Genomic DNA, 14,279 nt, shown 5'->3' with positions numbered 1-14,279 from the left:
ATGTGTGCCAGTGGTCATCCTATTGCATGTGTGCCAGTGTCTTCCTAGTGCATTGTGCCAGTGGTCAGCCTATTGCATGTGTGCCAGTGTCTTCTATTGCATGTGTGCCGTGTCTCCGATTGCATGTGTGCCAGTTGTCATTCTATTGCATGTGTGCCAGTGTCTTCCTATTGCATGTGTGCCAGTGTCTTCCTATTGCATGTGTGCCAGTGTCATCCTATTGCATGTGTGCCAGTGTCTTCCTATTGCATGTGTGCCAGTGTCATCCTATTGCATGTGGTGCGCAGGGTCATCCTATTGCATGTGTGCCAGTGTCATCCTATTGCATGTGTGCCAGTGTCATTCTATTGCATGTGTGCCAGTGTCTTCCTATTGCATGTGTGCCAGTGTCTTCCTATTGCATGTGTGCCAGTGTCTTCCTATTGCATGTGTGCCAGTGTCTTCCTATTGCATGTGTGCCAGTGTCATCCTATTGCATTGTGCCAGTGTCCTTCCTATTGCATGTGTGCCAGTGTCTTCCTATTGCATGGTGCAGTGTCTCTATTGCATGTGTGCCAGTGTCATTCTATTGCATGTGTGCCAGTGTCATTCTATTGCATGTGTGCCAGTGTCATCTATTGCATGTGTGCCAGTGTCATCCTATTGCATGTGTGCCAGTGTCATCCTATTGCATGTGTGCCAGTGTCATCCTATTGCATGGTGCCAGTGTCATCCTATTGCATGTGTGCCAGTGTCATTCTATTGCATGTGTGCCAGTGTCATCCTATTGCATGTGTGCCAGTGTCATCCTATTGCATGTGTGCCAGTGTCATCCTATTGCATGTGTGCTAGTGTCATCCTATTGCATGTGTGCCAGTGTCATCTATTGCATGTGTGCCAGTGTCATCCTATTGCATGTGTGCCAGTGTCCTCTATTGCATGTGTGCCAGTGTCATTCTATTGCATGTGTGCCAGTGTCATCCTATTGCATGTGTGCAGTGTCTTCCTATTGCATGTGTGCCAGTGTCTTCCTATGGCATGTGTGCCAATGTCATCCTATTGCATGTGTGCCAGTGTCATCCTATTGCATGTGTGCCAGTGTCATCCTATTGCATATGTGCCAGTGTCATCCTATTGGCATGTGTGCCAGTGTCATGCTATTGCATGTGTGCCAGTGTCATGCTATTGCATGTGTGCCAGTGTCATCCTATTGCATGTGTGACAGTGTCTTCCTATTGCATGTGTGCCAGTGTCATCCTATTGCATGTGTGCCAGTGTCATTCTATTGCTGTGTGCCAGTGTCTCCTATTGCATGTGTGCCAGTGTCATCCTATTGCATGTGTGCCAGTGTCATCCTATTGCATGTGTGCCAGTGTCATTCTATTGCATGTGTTCCAGTGTCATTCTATTGCATGTGTGCCAGTGTCTTCCTATTGCATGTGTGCCGTGTCATCCTATTGCATGTGTGCCAGTGTCATTCTATGGGCATGTGTGCCAGTGGTCATTCTATTGCATGTGTGCCAGTGTCATTCTATTGCATGTGTGCCATGTCATCCTATTGCTGTGTGCCAGTGTCATCCTTATTGCATGTGTGGGTGCCAGTGTCATTCTATTGCATGTGTGCCAGTGTCATCCTATTGCATGTTTGCCAGTGTCATTCTATTGCATGTGTGCAGTGTCATTCTATTGCATGTGTGCCAGTGTCATCCTATTGCATATGTGCCAGTGTCATCCTATTGCAATGTGTGCCAGTGTCATTCTATTGCATGTGTGCTAGTGTCATCCTATTGCATGTGTGCCAGTGTCATTCTATTGCATGTGTGCCAGTGTCATCCTATTGCATGTGTGCCAGTGTCATTCTATTGCATGTGTGCCAGTGTCATTCTATTGCATGTGTGCCAGTGTCATCCTATTGCATGTGTGCCAGTGTCTTCCGATTGCATGTGTGCCAGTGTCATTCTATTGCTGTGGTGCCAGTGTCCATCCTATTGCATTGTGCCAGTGTCACCTATTGCAATGTGTCCAGTGTCATCCTATTGCATGTGTGCCAGGGTTGTCCAGTGTCATGCATTGCATGTGTGCCAGTGTCATCTATTGCATGTGTGCCAGTGTCATCCTATTGCATGTGTGCCAGTGTCATGCTATTGCATGTGTGCCAGTGTCATGCTATTGGGCATGTGTGCCAGTGTCATCCGATTGCTTTGTGCCAGTGTCATCCTATTGCATGTGTGCCAGTGTCATGCCTATTGCATGTGTGCCAGTGTCTTCCTATTGCATGTGTGCCAGTGTCATCCTATTGCATATGTGCCAGTGTCATTCCTATTGCATGTGGGCCAGTGTCATCCCTATTGCATGTGTGCCAGTGTCATCCTATTGCATGTGTGCCAGTGTCATTCCTATTGCATGTGTGCCAGTGTCATCCTATTGCATGTGTGCCAGTGTCATCCTATTGCATGTGTGCCAGTGTCTCCTATTGCATGGTGTGCCAGTGTCATCCTATTGCATGTGTGCCAGTGTCATCCTATTGCATGTGTGCCAGTGTCATCCTATTAGCATGGTGCCAGTGTCATCTATCGTATTGCATGTGTGCCAGTGTCATCCTATTGCATAGTGTGCCAGTGTCATCCTATTGCATGTGTGCCAGTGTCATCCTATTGCATGTGTGCCGTGTCATCCTATTGCATGTGTGCCAGTGTCATCCTATTGCATGTGTGCCCGTGTCAATCCTATGGCATGTGTGCCCGTGTCATCCTATTGCATGTGTGCCAGTGGTCATTCTATTGCATGTGTGCCCAGTGTCATTCCTAGTGCATGTGTGCCAGTGGTCTTCCTATTGCTAGTGTGCCAGTGTCATCCTATTGCATGTGGTGCCAAGTAGTCATCCATTGCTGTGTGCTAGTGTCATCCTATTGCATGTGTGCCAGTGTCATCCTATTGCATGTGTGCCAGTGTCATCCTATTGCATGTGTGCCAGTGTCATTCTATTGCATGTGTGCCAGTTGTCATCCTATTGCATGTGTGCCAGTGTCATCCTATTGCATGTGTTGCCAGTGTCATCCTATTGCATGTGTGCCAGTGTCATCCTATTGCATGTGTGCCAGTGTCATCTATTGCATGTGTGCCAGTGTCATCCTATTGCATGTGTGCCAGTGTCTTCCTATTGCATGTGTGCCAGTGTCATCCTATTGCATGTGTGCCAGTGTCATCCTATTGCATGTGTGCCAGTGTCATTCTATTGCATGTGTGCCAGTGTCATTCTATTGCATGTGTGCCAGTGTCATCCTATTGCATGTGTGCCAGTGTCATCCTATTGCATGTGTGCCAGTGTCATCCTATTGCATGTGTGCCAGTGTCATCCTATTGCATGTGTGCCAGTGTCATCCTATTGCATGTGTGCCAGTGTCATCCTATTGCATGTGTGCCAGTGTCATCCTATTGCATGTGTGCCAGTGTCATCCTATTGCATGTGTGCCAGTGTCATCCTATTGCATGTGTGCCAGTGTCATCCTATTGCATGTGTGCCAGTGTCATCCTATTGCATGTGTGCCAGTGTCATTCTATTGCATGTGTGCCAGTGTCATTCTATTGCATGTGTGCCAGTGTCATCCTATTGCATGTGTGCCAGTGTCATCCTATTGCCTGGTGTCCAGTGTCATCCTATTGCATGTGTGCCAGTGTCAATCCTATTGCATGTGTGCCCAGTGTCATCCTATTGCATGTGTGCCAGTGTCATCCTATTGCAGATGTGCCAGTGTCATTCTATTGCATGTGTGCCAGTGGTCATTCTATTGCATGTGTGCCAGTGTCATCCTATTGCATGTGTGCCAGTGTCATCCTATTGCATGTGTGCCAGTTGTCATCCTATAGCATGTGTGCCAGTGTCATCCTATTGCATGTGTGCCAGTGTCATCCTATATGCATGTGTGCCAGTTGTCTTCCTATTGCATGTGTGCCCGTGTCATTCTATTGCATGTGTGCCATTGTCCATCCTATTGCATGTGTGCCAGGTGTCATTCTATTGCATGTGTGCCAGTGTCATTCTATTGCATGTGTGCTAGTGTCATCCTATTGCATGTGTGCCAGTGTCTCCTATTGCATGTGTGCCAGTGTCATTCTATTGCATGTGTGCCAGTGTCTTCCTATTGCATGTGTGCCAGTGTCATCCTATTGCATGTGTGCCAGTGTCATCCTATTGCATGTGTGCCAGTGTCATTCTATTGCATGTGTGCCAGTGTCATTCTATTGCATGTGTGCCAGTGTCATCCTATTGCATGTGTGCCAGTGTCTTCCTATTGCATGTGTGCCAGTGTCATCCTATTGCATGTGTGCTAGTGTCTTCCTATTGCATGTGTGACAGTGTCTTCCTATTGCATGTGTGCCAATGTCATCCTATTGCATGTGTGCCAGTGTCATCCTATTGCATGTGTGCCAGTGTCATCCTATTGCATTGGTGCCAGTGTCTTCCTATTGCATGTGTGCCAGTGTCTTCCTATTGCATGTGTGCCAGTGTCATTCTATTGCATGTGTGCCAGTGTCATCCTATTGCATGTGTGCCAGTGTCATCCTATTGCATGTGTGCCAGTGTCTTCCTATTGCATGTGTGCCAGTGTCTTCCTATTGCATGTGTGCTAGTGTCATCCTATTGCATGTGTGCCAGTGTCATTCTATTGCATGTGTGCTAGTGTCATCCTATTGCATGTGTGCCAGTGTCATCCTATTGCATATGTGCCAGTGTCATCCTATTGCATGTGTGCTAGTGTCATCCTATTGCATATGTGCTAGTGTCTTCCTATTGCATGTGTGCCAGTGTCATCCTATTGCATGTGTGCCAGTGTCATCCTATTGCATGTGTGCCAGTGTCTTCCTATTGCATGTGTGCCAGTGTCTTCCTATTGCATGTGTGCTAGTGTCATCCTATTGCATGTGTGCCAGTGTCATTCTATTGCATGTGTGCTAGTGTCATCATATTGCATGTGTGCCAGTGTCATCCTATTGCATATGTGCCAGTGTCATCCTATTGCATGTGTGCTAGTGTCATCCTATTGCATGTGTGCCAGTGTCATCCTATTGCATATGTGCCAGTGTCATTCTATTGCATGTGTGACAGTGTCATCCTATTGCATGTGTGCCAGTGTCTTCCTATTGCATATGTGCCAGTGTCATCCTATTGCATGTGTGCCAGTGTCATCCTATTGCATGTGTGCCAGTGTCATTCTATTGCATGTGTGCCAGTGTCATTCTATTGCATGTGTGCCAGTGTCATCCTATTGCATGTGTGCCAGTGTCTTCCTATTGCATGTGTGCCAATGTCATCCTATTGCATGTGTGCCAGTGTCATCCTATTGCATGTGTGCCAGTGTCATTCTATTGCATGTGTGCTAGTGTCATCCTATTGCATGTGTGCCAGTGTCTTCCTATTGCATGTGTGCCAGTGTCTTCCTATTGCATATGTGCCAGTGTCATCCTATTGCATGTGTGCCAGTGTCATCCTATTGCATGTGTGCCAGTGTCATTCTATTGCATGTGTGCCAGTGTCATCCTATTGCATGTGTGACAGTGTCTTCCTATTGCATGTGTGCCAGTGTCTTCCTATTGCATGTGTGCCAGTGTCATCCTATTGCATGTGTGCCAGTGTCATCCTATTGCATGTGTGCCAGTGTCATTCTATTGCATGTGTGCCAGTGTCATCCTATTGCATGTGTGCCAGTGTCATCCTATTGCATGTGTGCCAGTGTCATCCTATTGCATGTGTGCCAGTGTCATTCTATTGCATGTGTGCCAGTGTCATCCTATTGCATGTGTGCCAGTGTCATCCTATTGCATGTGTGCCAGTGTCATCCTATTGCATGTGTGCCAGTGTCTTCCTATTGCATGTGTGCCAGTGTCATCCTATTGCATGTGTGCCAGTGTCATCCTATTGCATGTGTGCCAGTGTCATCCTATTGCATGTGTGCCAGTGTCATCCTATTGCATGTGTGCCAGTGTCATCCTATTGCATGTGTGCTAGTGTCATCCTATTGCATGTGTGCCAGTGTCTTCCTATTGCATGTGTGACAGTGTCTTCCTATTGCATGTGTGCCAGTGTCATTCTATTGCATGTGTGCCAGTGTCATCCTATTGCATGTGTGCCAGTGTCATCCTATTGCATGTGTGCCAGTGTCATTCTATTGCATGTGTGCTAGTGTCATCCTATTGCATGTGTGCCAGTGTCATTCTATTGCATGTGTGCCAGTGTCATTCTATTGCATGTGTACCAGTGTCATCCTATTGCATGTGTGCCAGTGTCATCCTATTGCATGTGTGCCAGTGTCATTCTATTGCATGTGTGCCAGTGTCATTCTATTGCATGTGTGCCAGTGTCATCCTATTGCATGTGTGACAGTGTCTTCCTATTGCATGTGTGCCAGTGTCATCCTATTGCATGTGTGCCAGTGTCATCCTATTGCATGTGTGCCAGTGTCATCCTATTGCATGTGTGCCCGTGTCATCCTATTGCTTGTGTAGTCTGCACATGATAACTTAAACATATTATACTAACTGTAATGACCTTTAACAGCATTTCAGTTTGCATAGCGGTTGCTTTTGCAACAGCGTATTTAGAATTAAGAATATTGTCCCGTTTTCGACACGTCTTTAGATCTAATACACCTTTCTGCGCTTATATGATTAATCCTTTGAAATCATTATACCCAGTATAATATATATTACATACATTTGAAAAATGGTAATTGCGCAAAAACAATAAAATCATAACTGTTTGTCTCTTATTAAAATGTAAAGCTGCTTTTATATCAGGGACAACACCCTGCTTTCATGGAATTTTTTTATCGAAGGAAGTGTCTTGTAAACCAAAATCCAGTCTATATGGAAAGTGTTGTCCCTGAATAGCCTGCGCGGACTTCACAGGCTTATCTGGAATGGTACTTTATGCACATGCATTAAGGTTTTCCACAGTGCATCTCATATTACTAACAAAATTTACTTACATTCAAATAAATGGATGCTCATGTTGTTTGTTGTCAATAAACCTTTTTAAAATAAAAATTTGAAATCAAAAGATATTTTCTGTAGAGGTAGTGCAAGTATTTCTTTGAAATACTTTTAAAGAAAATGTGATAAATCATACTAACCAAAACTATGATTGATTAACAAAAATTATGTAACTATGACACGGTGCCTATACTATTTGACTTTTTAAGATCTGTGTTGGGAGAATAAAGCGGGACCCAGTTAACATTTTTAAGGATCTCTTTTTAAATATTTCACCAGTTTTGATGGGATAAAGTGGAGAGCCCGCTCATTTGTAAGAGTTTTCTATAGGTATCATGATCTTTTTAAACAAATAAGTATTTTTTCAGTTAAGTGCAACCGCGCGTCTGAACGGTTAGAAAAATGTCGCATCAGTGTGGGGACTACACATTACAAACGCACGGTTGCACTTTGCTGACAAAATACTTATTTTGTTTAAAAAGATCATGATACCCAGGGCTCACGCTGGGCTCAAATTTTAGGGAGAAGTGACTTCTCCCTGGACACTGATTTAGGGAGAAGTGAGGAGTCTCTAGGGAGAAGTGGAGAGACTCGGACACAAGGGTTTGCATGTAGGGCGTTACAACACACATATATGTGTATCACATTATTGAAGTATACCACTGTAGTACACATAACTATATTTCTTTTGTGTACCTAAATTTTTCCAGCAGTTCTAATTAACCAAGTAATAATAGACACGACAGATAAATAACTAAAATTTTACTAGCTCTATATTCAATCCATTTTGATGTAACTATCATATTATACAGACTAAAGTATTTCAAAGATAATATGTTTATGAAGCAGTAGGTAACATAAGCTTAATAAAACTGTCAGACCAGATAAATATTTATGTTTGAAATATGACATTTAACATATGCTTTCTTAATAATTATTTGTTATTTTTTATAGTCTTTCCAATTGCAATTTCATGTGAATACAATTCAAAATATGATAAACCACACCGTCCGCATCACCCCATCTGTATTCTTCATTCTATTTCTTCTTAAAAGAACTTCGAAATTAAATTATAATCGACGAAATATAATGTATCCGAAAACAACAGTCCGAAAAATTGTACGCGTTACGCACATGAAACAAAATGTGCATATCGTTTGACAGCAAAAAATGAAAATCGGAAACCTAGCAAATACATAATTAATATACAATTTAATTGACATATTGCTTTACAATAGCATAGTTTGTGGGTAAAAAATAACTTAATTATCACCTTTTAATTTCAAACGATAATCAGCAGAAAGGTGTAACAACATCGACATAGATCTAATTATTGAATTATCATCCTTTTGTTAATTCAGATCGACAGTCGGTAGAAATGTAAAGTGATCAACTTAGAAATAATTTTTTTATTGTTAGGCTCCTTTTTATTTGTTTATCTTTAAATACGACGTTTGCCATCGGCCGCTATAGTGTTGGCAGACGACAATATCAACTGTGTATTTCCAAGTATACAGTGTCTGCGCATGAATGACCCAATATTATGTGTGAACGAACTCAATGTTGATTGGCCAACTACCATGTGACTTGAATGCTGACTTGACCAATATCGATCGCCGATTAGATAAGTTCGGAGGTTTGGAGAATCGGGGCGGGGTTTACCTCAAATTACCTGTCGCTCAATTGCGACACGCTCCGGGCTGCGACAGTGTGTATTGGAAAATTGAGTCAGACCTTGACATCGAAAAAACCGGATGTAAACAAATTCCGATAAGAGGGAGACTGGAAGTCTCTTTTCATCTGCAATTTCTTAAATTGTAGGCGACGTTTGGCCTAAGAAAGCGACTGAGTCGCTCACGTCGCCCCCTAGCGTGAGCCCTGATACCTATAGAAAACTCTCACTAATGACTGGGCTCTCAACATTTTTCCATTAAAAATGGTGAAATATAATGGTTAAAATCATTAACAAGAGCTCCATGATGGCCCTGATTCGCTCACCTGACTAACCAAATACAATCCCAAGCCAGTTTTCATCAAAATAAACATTCTCACCAAATTTCATAAAGATTGGATGAAAACTGTGACCTCTATTGTCTACACAAGATTTTTCTAATATTTGACCTATTGACCTAGTTTTTGACTCCAGGTGACCCAAATACAATCCCCACACAGATTTTATCAAGATAAACATTCTGATCAAATTTTATAAAGATTGGATGAAAACTGTGACCTCTATTGTCTACACAAGGTTTTTCTATTATTTGACCTAGTGACCTAGTTTTTGACCCCAGATGACCAAAATACAATCCCAACCCAGATTTCATCAAGACAAACATTCTGACCAAATTTCATGAAGATTGGATGAAAACTGTGACCTCTATTGTCTACACAAGGTTTTTCTATTATTTGACCTAGTGGCCTAGTTTTTGACCCAAGATGACCCAATTACAATCCCATCCCAGATTTCATCAATATAAACATTCTGACCAAATTTCATAAAGATTGGATGAAAACTGCGACCTCTTTTGTCTATACAAGGTTTTTCTATTATTTCACCTAGTAACCTAGTTTTTGACCTAGTGACCTAGTTTTTGACCCCAGATGAACCAAATACAATCCCAACCCAGATTTCATCAAGATAAACATTCTGACCAAATTTCATAAAGATTGGAGGAAAACTGTGACCTCTACTGTCTACACAAACAAATTGTTGACGGTTTTTCTATTATTTGACCTAGTGACCTAGTTTTTGACCTCAGATGACCCAAATACAATCCCAACCCAGATTTCATCAAGATAAACATTCTGACAAAATTTCATAAAGATTGGATGAAAACTGCGACCTCTATTGTCTACACAAGGTTTTTCTATTGTTTGACCTAGTTTTTGACCTAGTGACCTAGTTTTTGACCCCAGATGACCCATAACAATCCTAACCCAGATTTTATCAAGATAAACATTCTGACCAAATTTCATAAAGATTGGATGAAAACTGCGACCTCTATTGTCTACACAAGGTTTTTCTATTATTTGACCTATTATGTGACCTAGTTTTTGACCTAGTGACCTAGTTTTTGACCCTAGATGATCAAAATAAAATCCCAACCAGATTTCATCAAGATAAACATTCTGACCAAATTTCATAAAGATTGGATGAAAACTGTGACCTCTACTGTCTACACAAACAAATTGTTGACGGATGCACGCACACACGCACGCACGCACATACGGACGCCGGACATCACACAGTCACATAAGCTCACCATGTCAATGTTAACTGGGTCGTGCTTTATTCTCCCAACACAGATCTTTAAGTCACATGGTATAGGCACTGTGCATGATTTCATACAAAATAATTAAACAGACATTCCAAAAATGTATTCATAGTTCACTTTACCACTAGATCTGCTCAACTCTTTCTGTCGGGTCGACAGCAACACTGATTCATGGAACTCCTGTGCAAAGTTCCTGCTCAGCGAGTTGGGTCGCTGATGCCTGTGCAAGCCATGCTCAGACTTCCGACGATCCAAATTCTCGGCAGACAGACTGTGCGGCAGCTTCACAACGCTGGAACTTGGGCCATTGCTGAGCTGACGGACAAATGGAACTCTCTCAAGCCCATTAGAGTCTTGAGATGAGAAATTGAACACGTCATCAATGTCACTTTCAAGTTTCCGCTTGACGCTAACGCGTGCCTCGCTTGTCGAGGGCATTGACTGCGGTAAAGATGGAGTCTCTGGTTTTGAGAGGCTGACACTGAGTCGTCTGGATTTATCTTCCACAACTGCCTGTAGTATTGTCTCTTTGACTGAAAGGATAACAAACATATCTTATTCAACCAATCATGATGATAGTACAGAGAATTTCTCGGTCTAGGTAAAATCTTCTTGGAATACAGGTATAAGTGGCATATATGGCAATTCTTTTTATTTTATTTTTGTATTTAAGTATTGGCTTAAATGGAAACATAATATGAACACGTCAATGGTTCTTTTAACAAGGGCTGTTTGTAAAACATGCATGCCCCCCTATATGGGCTATAAGTTGTAGTAGCAGCCATTGTGTGAATACGTTTTTTGTCACTGTGAATGGTGGTGGTGGTGGTGGTGGTGGTGGTGGTGGTGGTGGTGGTGGTGGTGGTGGTAGCAGAAGAAATAGTAGTAGTATTAGTAGTAGTAGTAGTAGTAGTAGTAGTAGTAGTAGTAGTAGTAGTAGTAGTAGTAGTAGTAGTAGTAGAGTAGTAGTAGAAGTAGTAGTAGTAGTAGTAGTAGTAGTAGTAGTAGTAGTAGTAGTAGTAGTAGTAGTAGTAGTAGTAGTAGTAGTAGTAGTAGTAGAAGTAGTAGTAGTCTGATAATATTTTTACTGATCCACTGTATTTTACTAAAAGGATGATGCTTCATTGGACTGATAATTATAGATTTAGGATTACAGACCAGTTGCTTCAGTAATATTGTTCAGAGTGTGCCCTGTTGGCCGCGTATGCATTCTTGAATTATCATTCAAAAAACCACTTTACTATTTCGAGTCAACGTGACCTTGAACTTTGACCTAGTGACCTGAAAATCAATAGGGGTCATCTGCGAGTCATGATCAATGTACCTATGAAGTTTCATGATCCTAGGCCCAAGCGTTCTTGAGTTATCGTATGACAACCACCTGGTGGACGGACAGACCGACCGACAGACCGACATGAGCAAAGCAATATACCCCCTCTTCTTCGAAGGGGGGCATAATAAATCATGCACCACAGGAGCGACCTTAGGTGCACCATCAGATTTGAGAATGAAACTTTAAATTATCCCTGTAAAAAATAAAATATCTCGGGAATTTATGAAATTTAAAACCTCAAGACATACTCTTTCTAGTTTCTGTGGTTACAGGTTCCAAGAAGAGATGTTGTGACAAAAACTGACATTTCAGTTTGTATTCCGGTTCCCTGCAAAGGTCCTCTGCCGCATACAAGGTTTTCAACGGCGTTGGTGGGTTGGACTGGACAGAAACTGGGCTCACACTACGTTCACGCATTTTCCGTCGTCTCTTTCGCCATTTCTCAAAATCTGCGTCTGTTCCAAATTATAATGAAAGATATTTTAAGCTAATGAGCTTTTGTCCCTTTTCAAATTCTGATTCCACACACATGGAAAGTTATAAATTGTGCTGGATATACAAACAGTAGCATTTATGAATAAGTTGATCTTAATTCAAACTTGTGTTGATATTTACACAATGTTTGACATGAATGATTTTAAGTACTTAAAATGGAGAAATGCTTTTCTTCAATAATATTTCAATATACAACTGAATCCTTTAAAGAAATTCCTCTCAATGCAAAGGCCATTCATAAATATCCAGAATTTAATGCCGTTTCTTGAAAGTTTGAAATTACAAATCAATGCCAAAGTGATACCTGCTGCTATATACTTCAACCACTTACTATACAAACAATACTGACCTTTCTTCTGCGAGTACGTGGTCAGTCCCAGCTCTGAAAACAACTTGATTTTCTTCGGTGAAGTATCAAGCTTCAAAGGGGGTCCAGAAGAAATCAAAGTCTTTCTATCATGCCCTTCACTCCCATTAGACTCACACTCACTATCACTGCAATAGGGTTTCTCGCCGTAGGATTCGCTTTTTCGCCGTTCATCCAGATCCAGTTTACTGACGCAGTTCTGAGATTCTGACTCTGTTGATCTGAGCATGCTGGCGGCCATGATGGGGGTATTGCCATGGAAATGAGACTGCAGCAAGGACGAGCTATAAGTGGGTACATTGAGAGGGGCCGGGTAGCTCGACCCCTCCCCCATGGTCGCTGCTTCCTTGCCGATAGTAGAATGTAACTGTGAGATCGAGTTTGTTTCAGATTTAACCATATGGCTGTTTATTGAATGAAAAGCACTAGACGAATGCAAGTCTGAATTTTGTTGCAAAGACTGATTGTACTTCTGATCAGAGAGTCTAACAGTCGATTCCGATTTGGAATTTGAAGAGTACCGTTCTTTCTCGCGACCTCTCTGGTCACTGTGAGCATCGTAACCGTTTACAACTTGAGAATCAAACGGTCTGAACAAGCCCGTCTCCTGGGTTTTACTGGCCCGCCCACTGGTCTCGTCTACCGATCTTTGTCGTGACCTTTGAGTTTCATGGAGTGTGTTCAGAAGGGAAAAACGCTTTTCACTTTCATCTTGGGAGCTCTGAATTAAAATAAATAGGCTTTACATATTAACATATTAAACTTAAACTTCACAATGAACAAGATAACACCAGTCCCCATGTTCATAAAACATTTTTTGCAATTGAAAATCGATTTTGCTTGTCATCGAAAATGGATTTCCATTGTAGTTGATAGGCAAAAATGAAAATCGATGTCAGTTAAAATCGATTTTTGATTGCAAAATCTTTTTGTGAACACGGGGCTAGAACTTAATGCTATAATGAGACAGTGGACAATATGCTTAACAGTTAAAGAAATAATTAATGAAACTTTTTTATATATATCTTAACCACTGTTTGAAATACATATAAACCTTGTATTGGGTTGTTACATTTAAAATTAAAAGAGATTCAGTTCTGGGTTGAGGTGCTCAAAACTTGTGTAAATTAACTGCCTCCAATTTTTGGATCAATTTATGCCATTGAAATACAATGTTAAACCTTTAATCTATGTGTCTCCTGTAAATAAATGACCATGTTCAAATAGATTATATATGTTTGATACATGTTTTACATGAATTTTATTTATATCCAAAGCTCACAGAATTTTACCATTAGATGCCATTACAGTTTTGGCACCTGACCTGTAATAAAACGTCCCAATCAACAAATCCACAGCCCTTCCCATAATCTTACCCTATGTGAGGACGGTCTACTGCCGGGGACAGAGTATTCATCTTTAGAGGTGGAGGACCTTCTATCATCCCTGCGAGCAGACCCGGAGGTCGATACACGTGGGTAGCGGTCGGCTATCCCGAGCCCTTTACTTGACCCTGGCACCACATTGCTGAACTTTGAACCTGCAAAGGCAACAAAAATATTTTGTTAAATGCTTTGACTTCCTAAATAATCGCTAAACTCAAATGTTATAGCACTAACAATATGGGTCCCTTTAATTTGTAGCCACAGACAGGTGGGTTTTCAAAACTCAAGCATTATCAGAGAGAATTCTGTTGGTAGGTCATGTTGAAGAAATCTTTAAAAAAACTTTACAATAGTAGTAGCTAGTAGGTTAAAACATCTGACTGTGAATGGGAATTATAAATATATTTGGTAGTCTGATTAGTATTTCATTGTAAAATTCAAAGTTTCATTTAAAA

General features: G+C 41.6%; 2 protein-coding genes across 7 annotated transcripts in view; one reads left to right on the top strand and one right to left on the bottom strand.

Annotated features, from left to right (window-relative positions):
• LOC127846488 (uncharacterized) overlaps positions 1-14,279 on the top strand; it is a 496,240-nt gene that overhangs the window by 41,510 nt on the left and 440,451 nt on the right. The window lies entirely within an intron of this gene.
• LOC127846485 (genetic suppressor element 1-like) overlaps positions 1-14,279 on the bottom strand; it is a 125,802-nt gene that overhangs the window by 19,248 nt on the left and 92,275 nt on the right. For both annotated transcript variants that reach the window (XM_052377754.1, XM_052377755.1), the window contains exons 9-12: positions 13,816-13,979; positions 12,422-13,160; positions 11,826-12,032; positions 10,367-10,777 (exon numbers count right to left, since the gene is read on the bottom strand). In XM_052377754.1, coding sequence (XP_052233714.1) covers positions 10,367-10,777; positions 11,826-12,032; positions 12,422-13,160; positions 13,816-13,979 — 1,521 coding nt within the window. The remainder of the gene's footprint in view (positions 1-10,366; positions 10,778-11,825; positions 12,033-12,421; positions 13,161-13,815; positions 13,980-14,279) is intronic.

The sequence above is a fragment of the Dreissena polymorpha genome, chromosome 9 (genome assembly GCF_020536995.1).
Source record: "Dreissena polymorpha isolate Duluth1 chromosome 9, UMN_Dpol_1.0, whole genome shotgun sequence".
Taxonomy (NCBI): Eukaryota; Metazoa; Mollusca; class Bivalvia; order Myida; family Dreissenidae; genus Dreissena; species Dreissena polymorpha.
The sequence above is the reverse complement of the archived record's forward strand: the minus strand, read 5'-3'. Positions and strand labels throughout refer to the sequence as shown.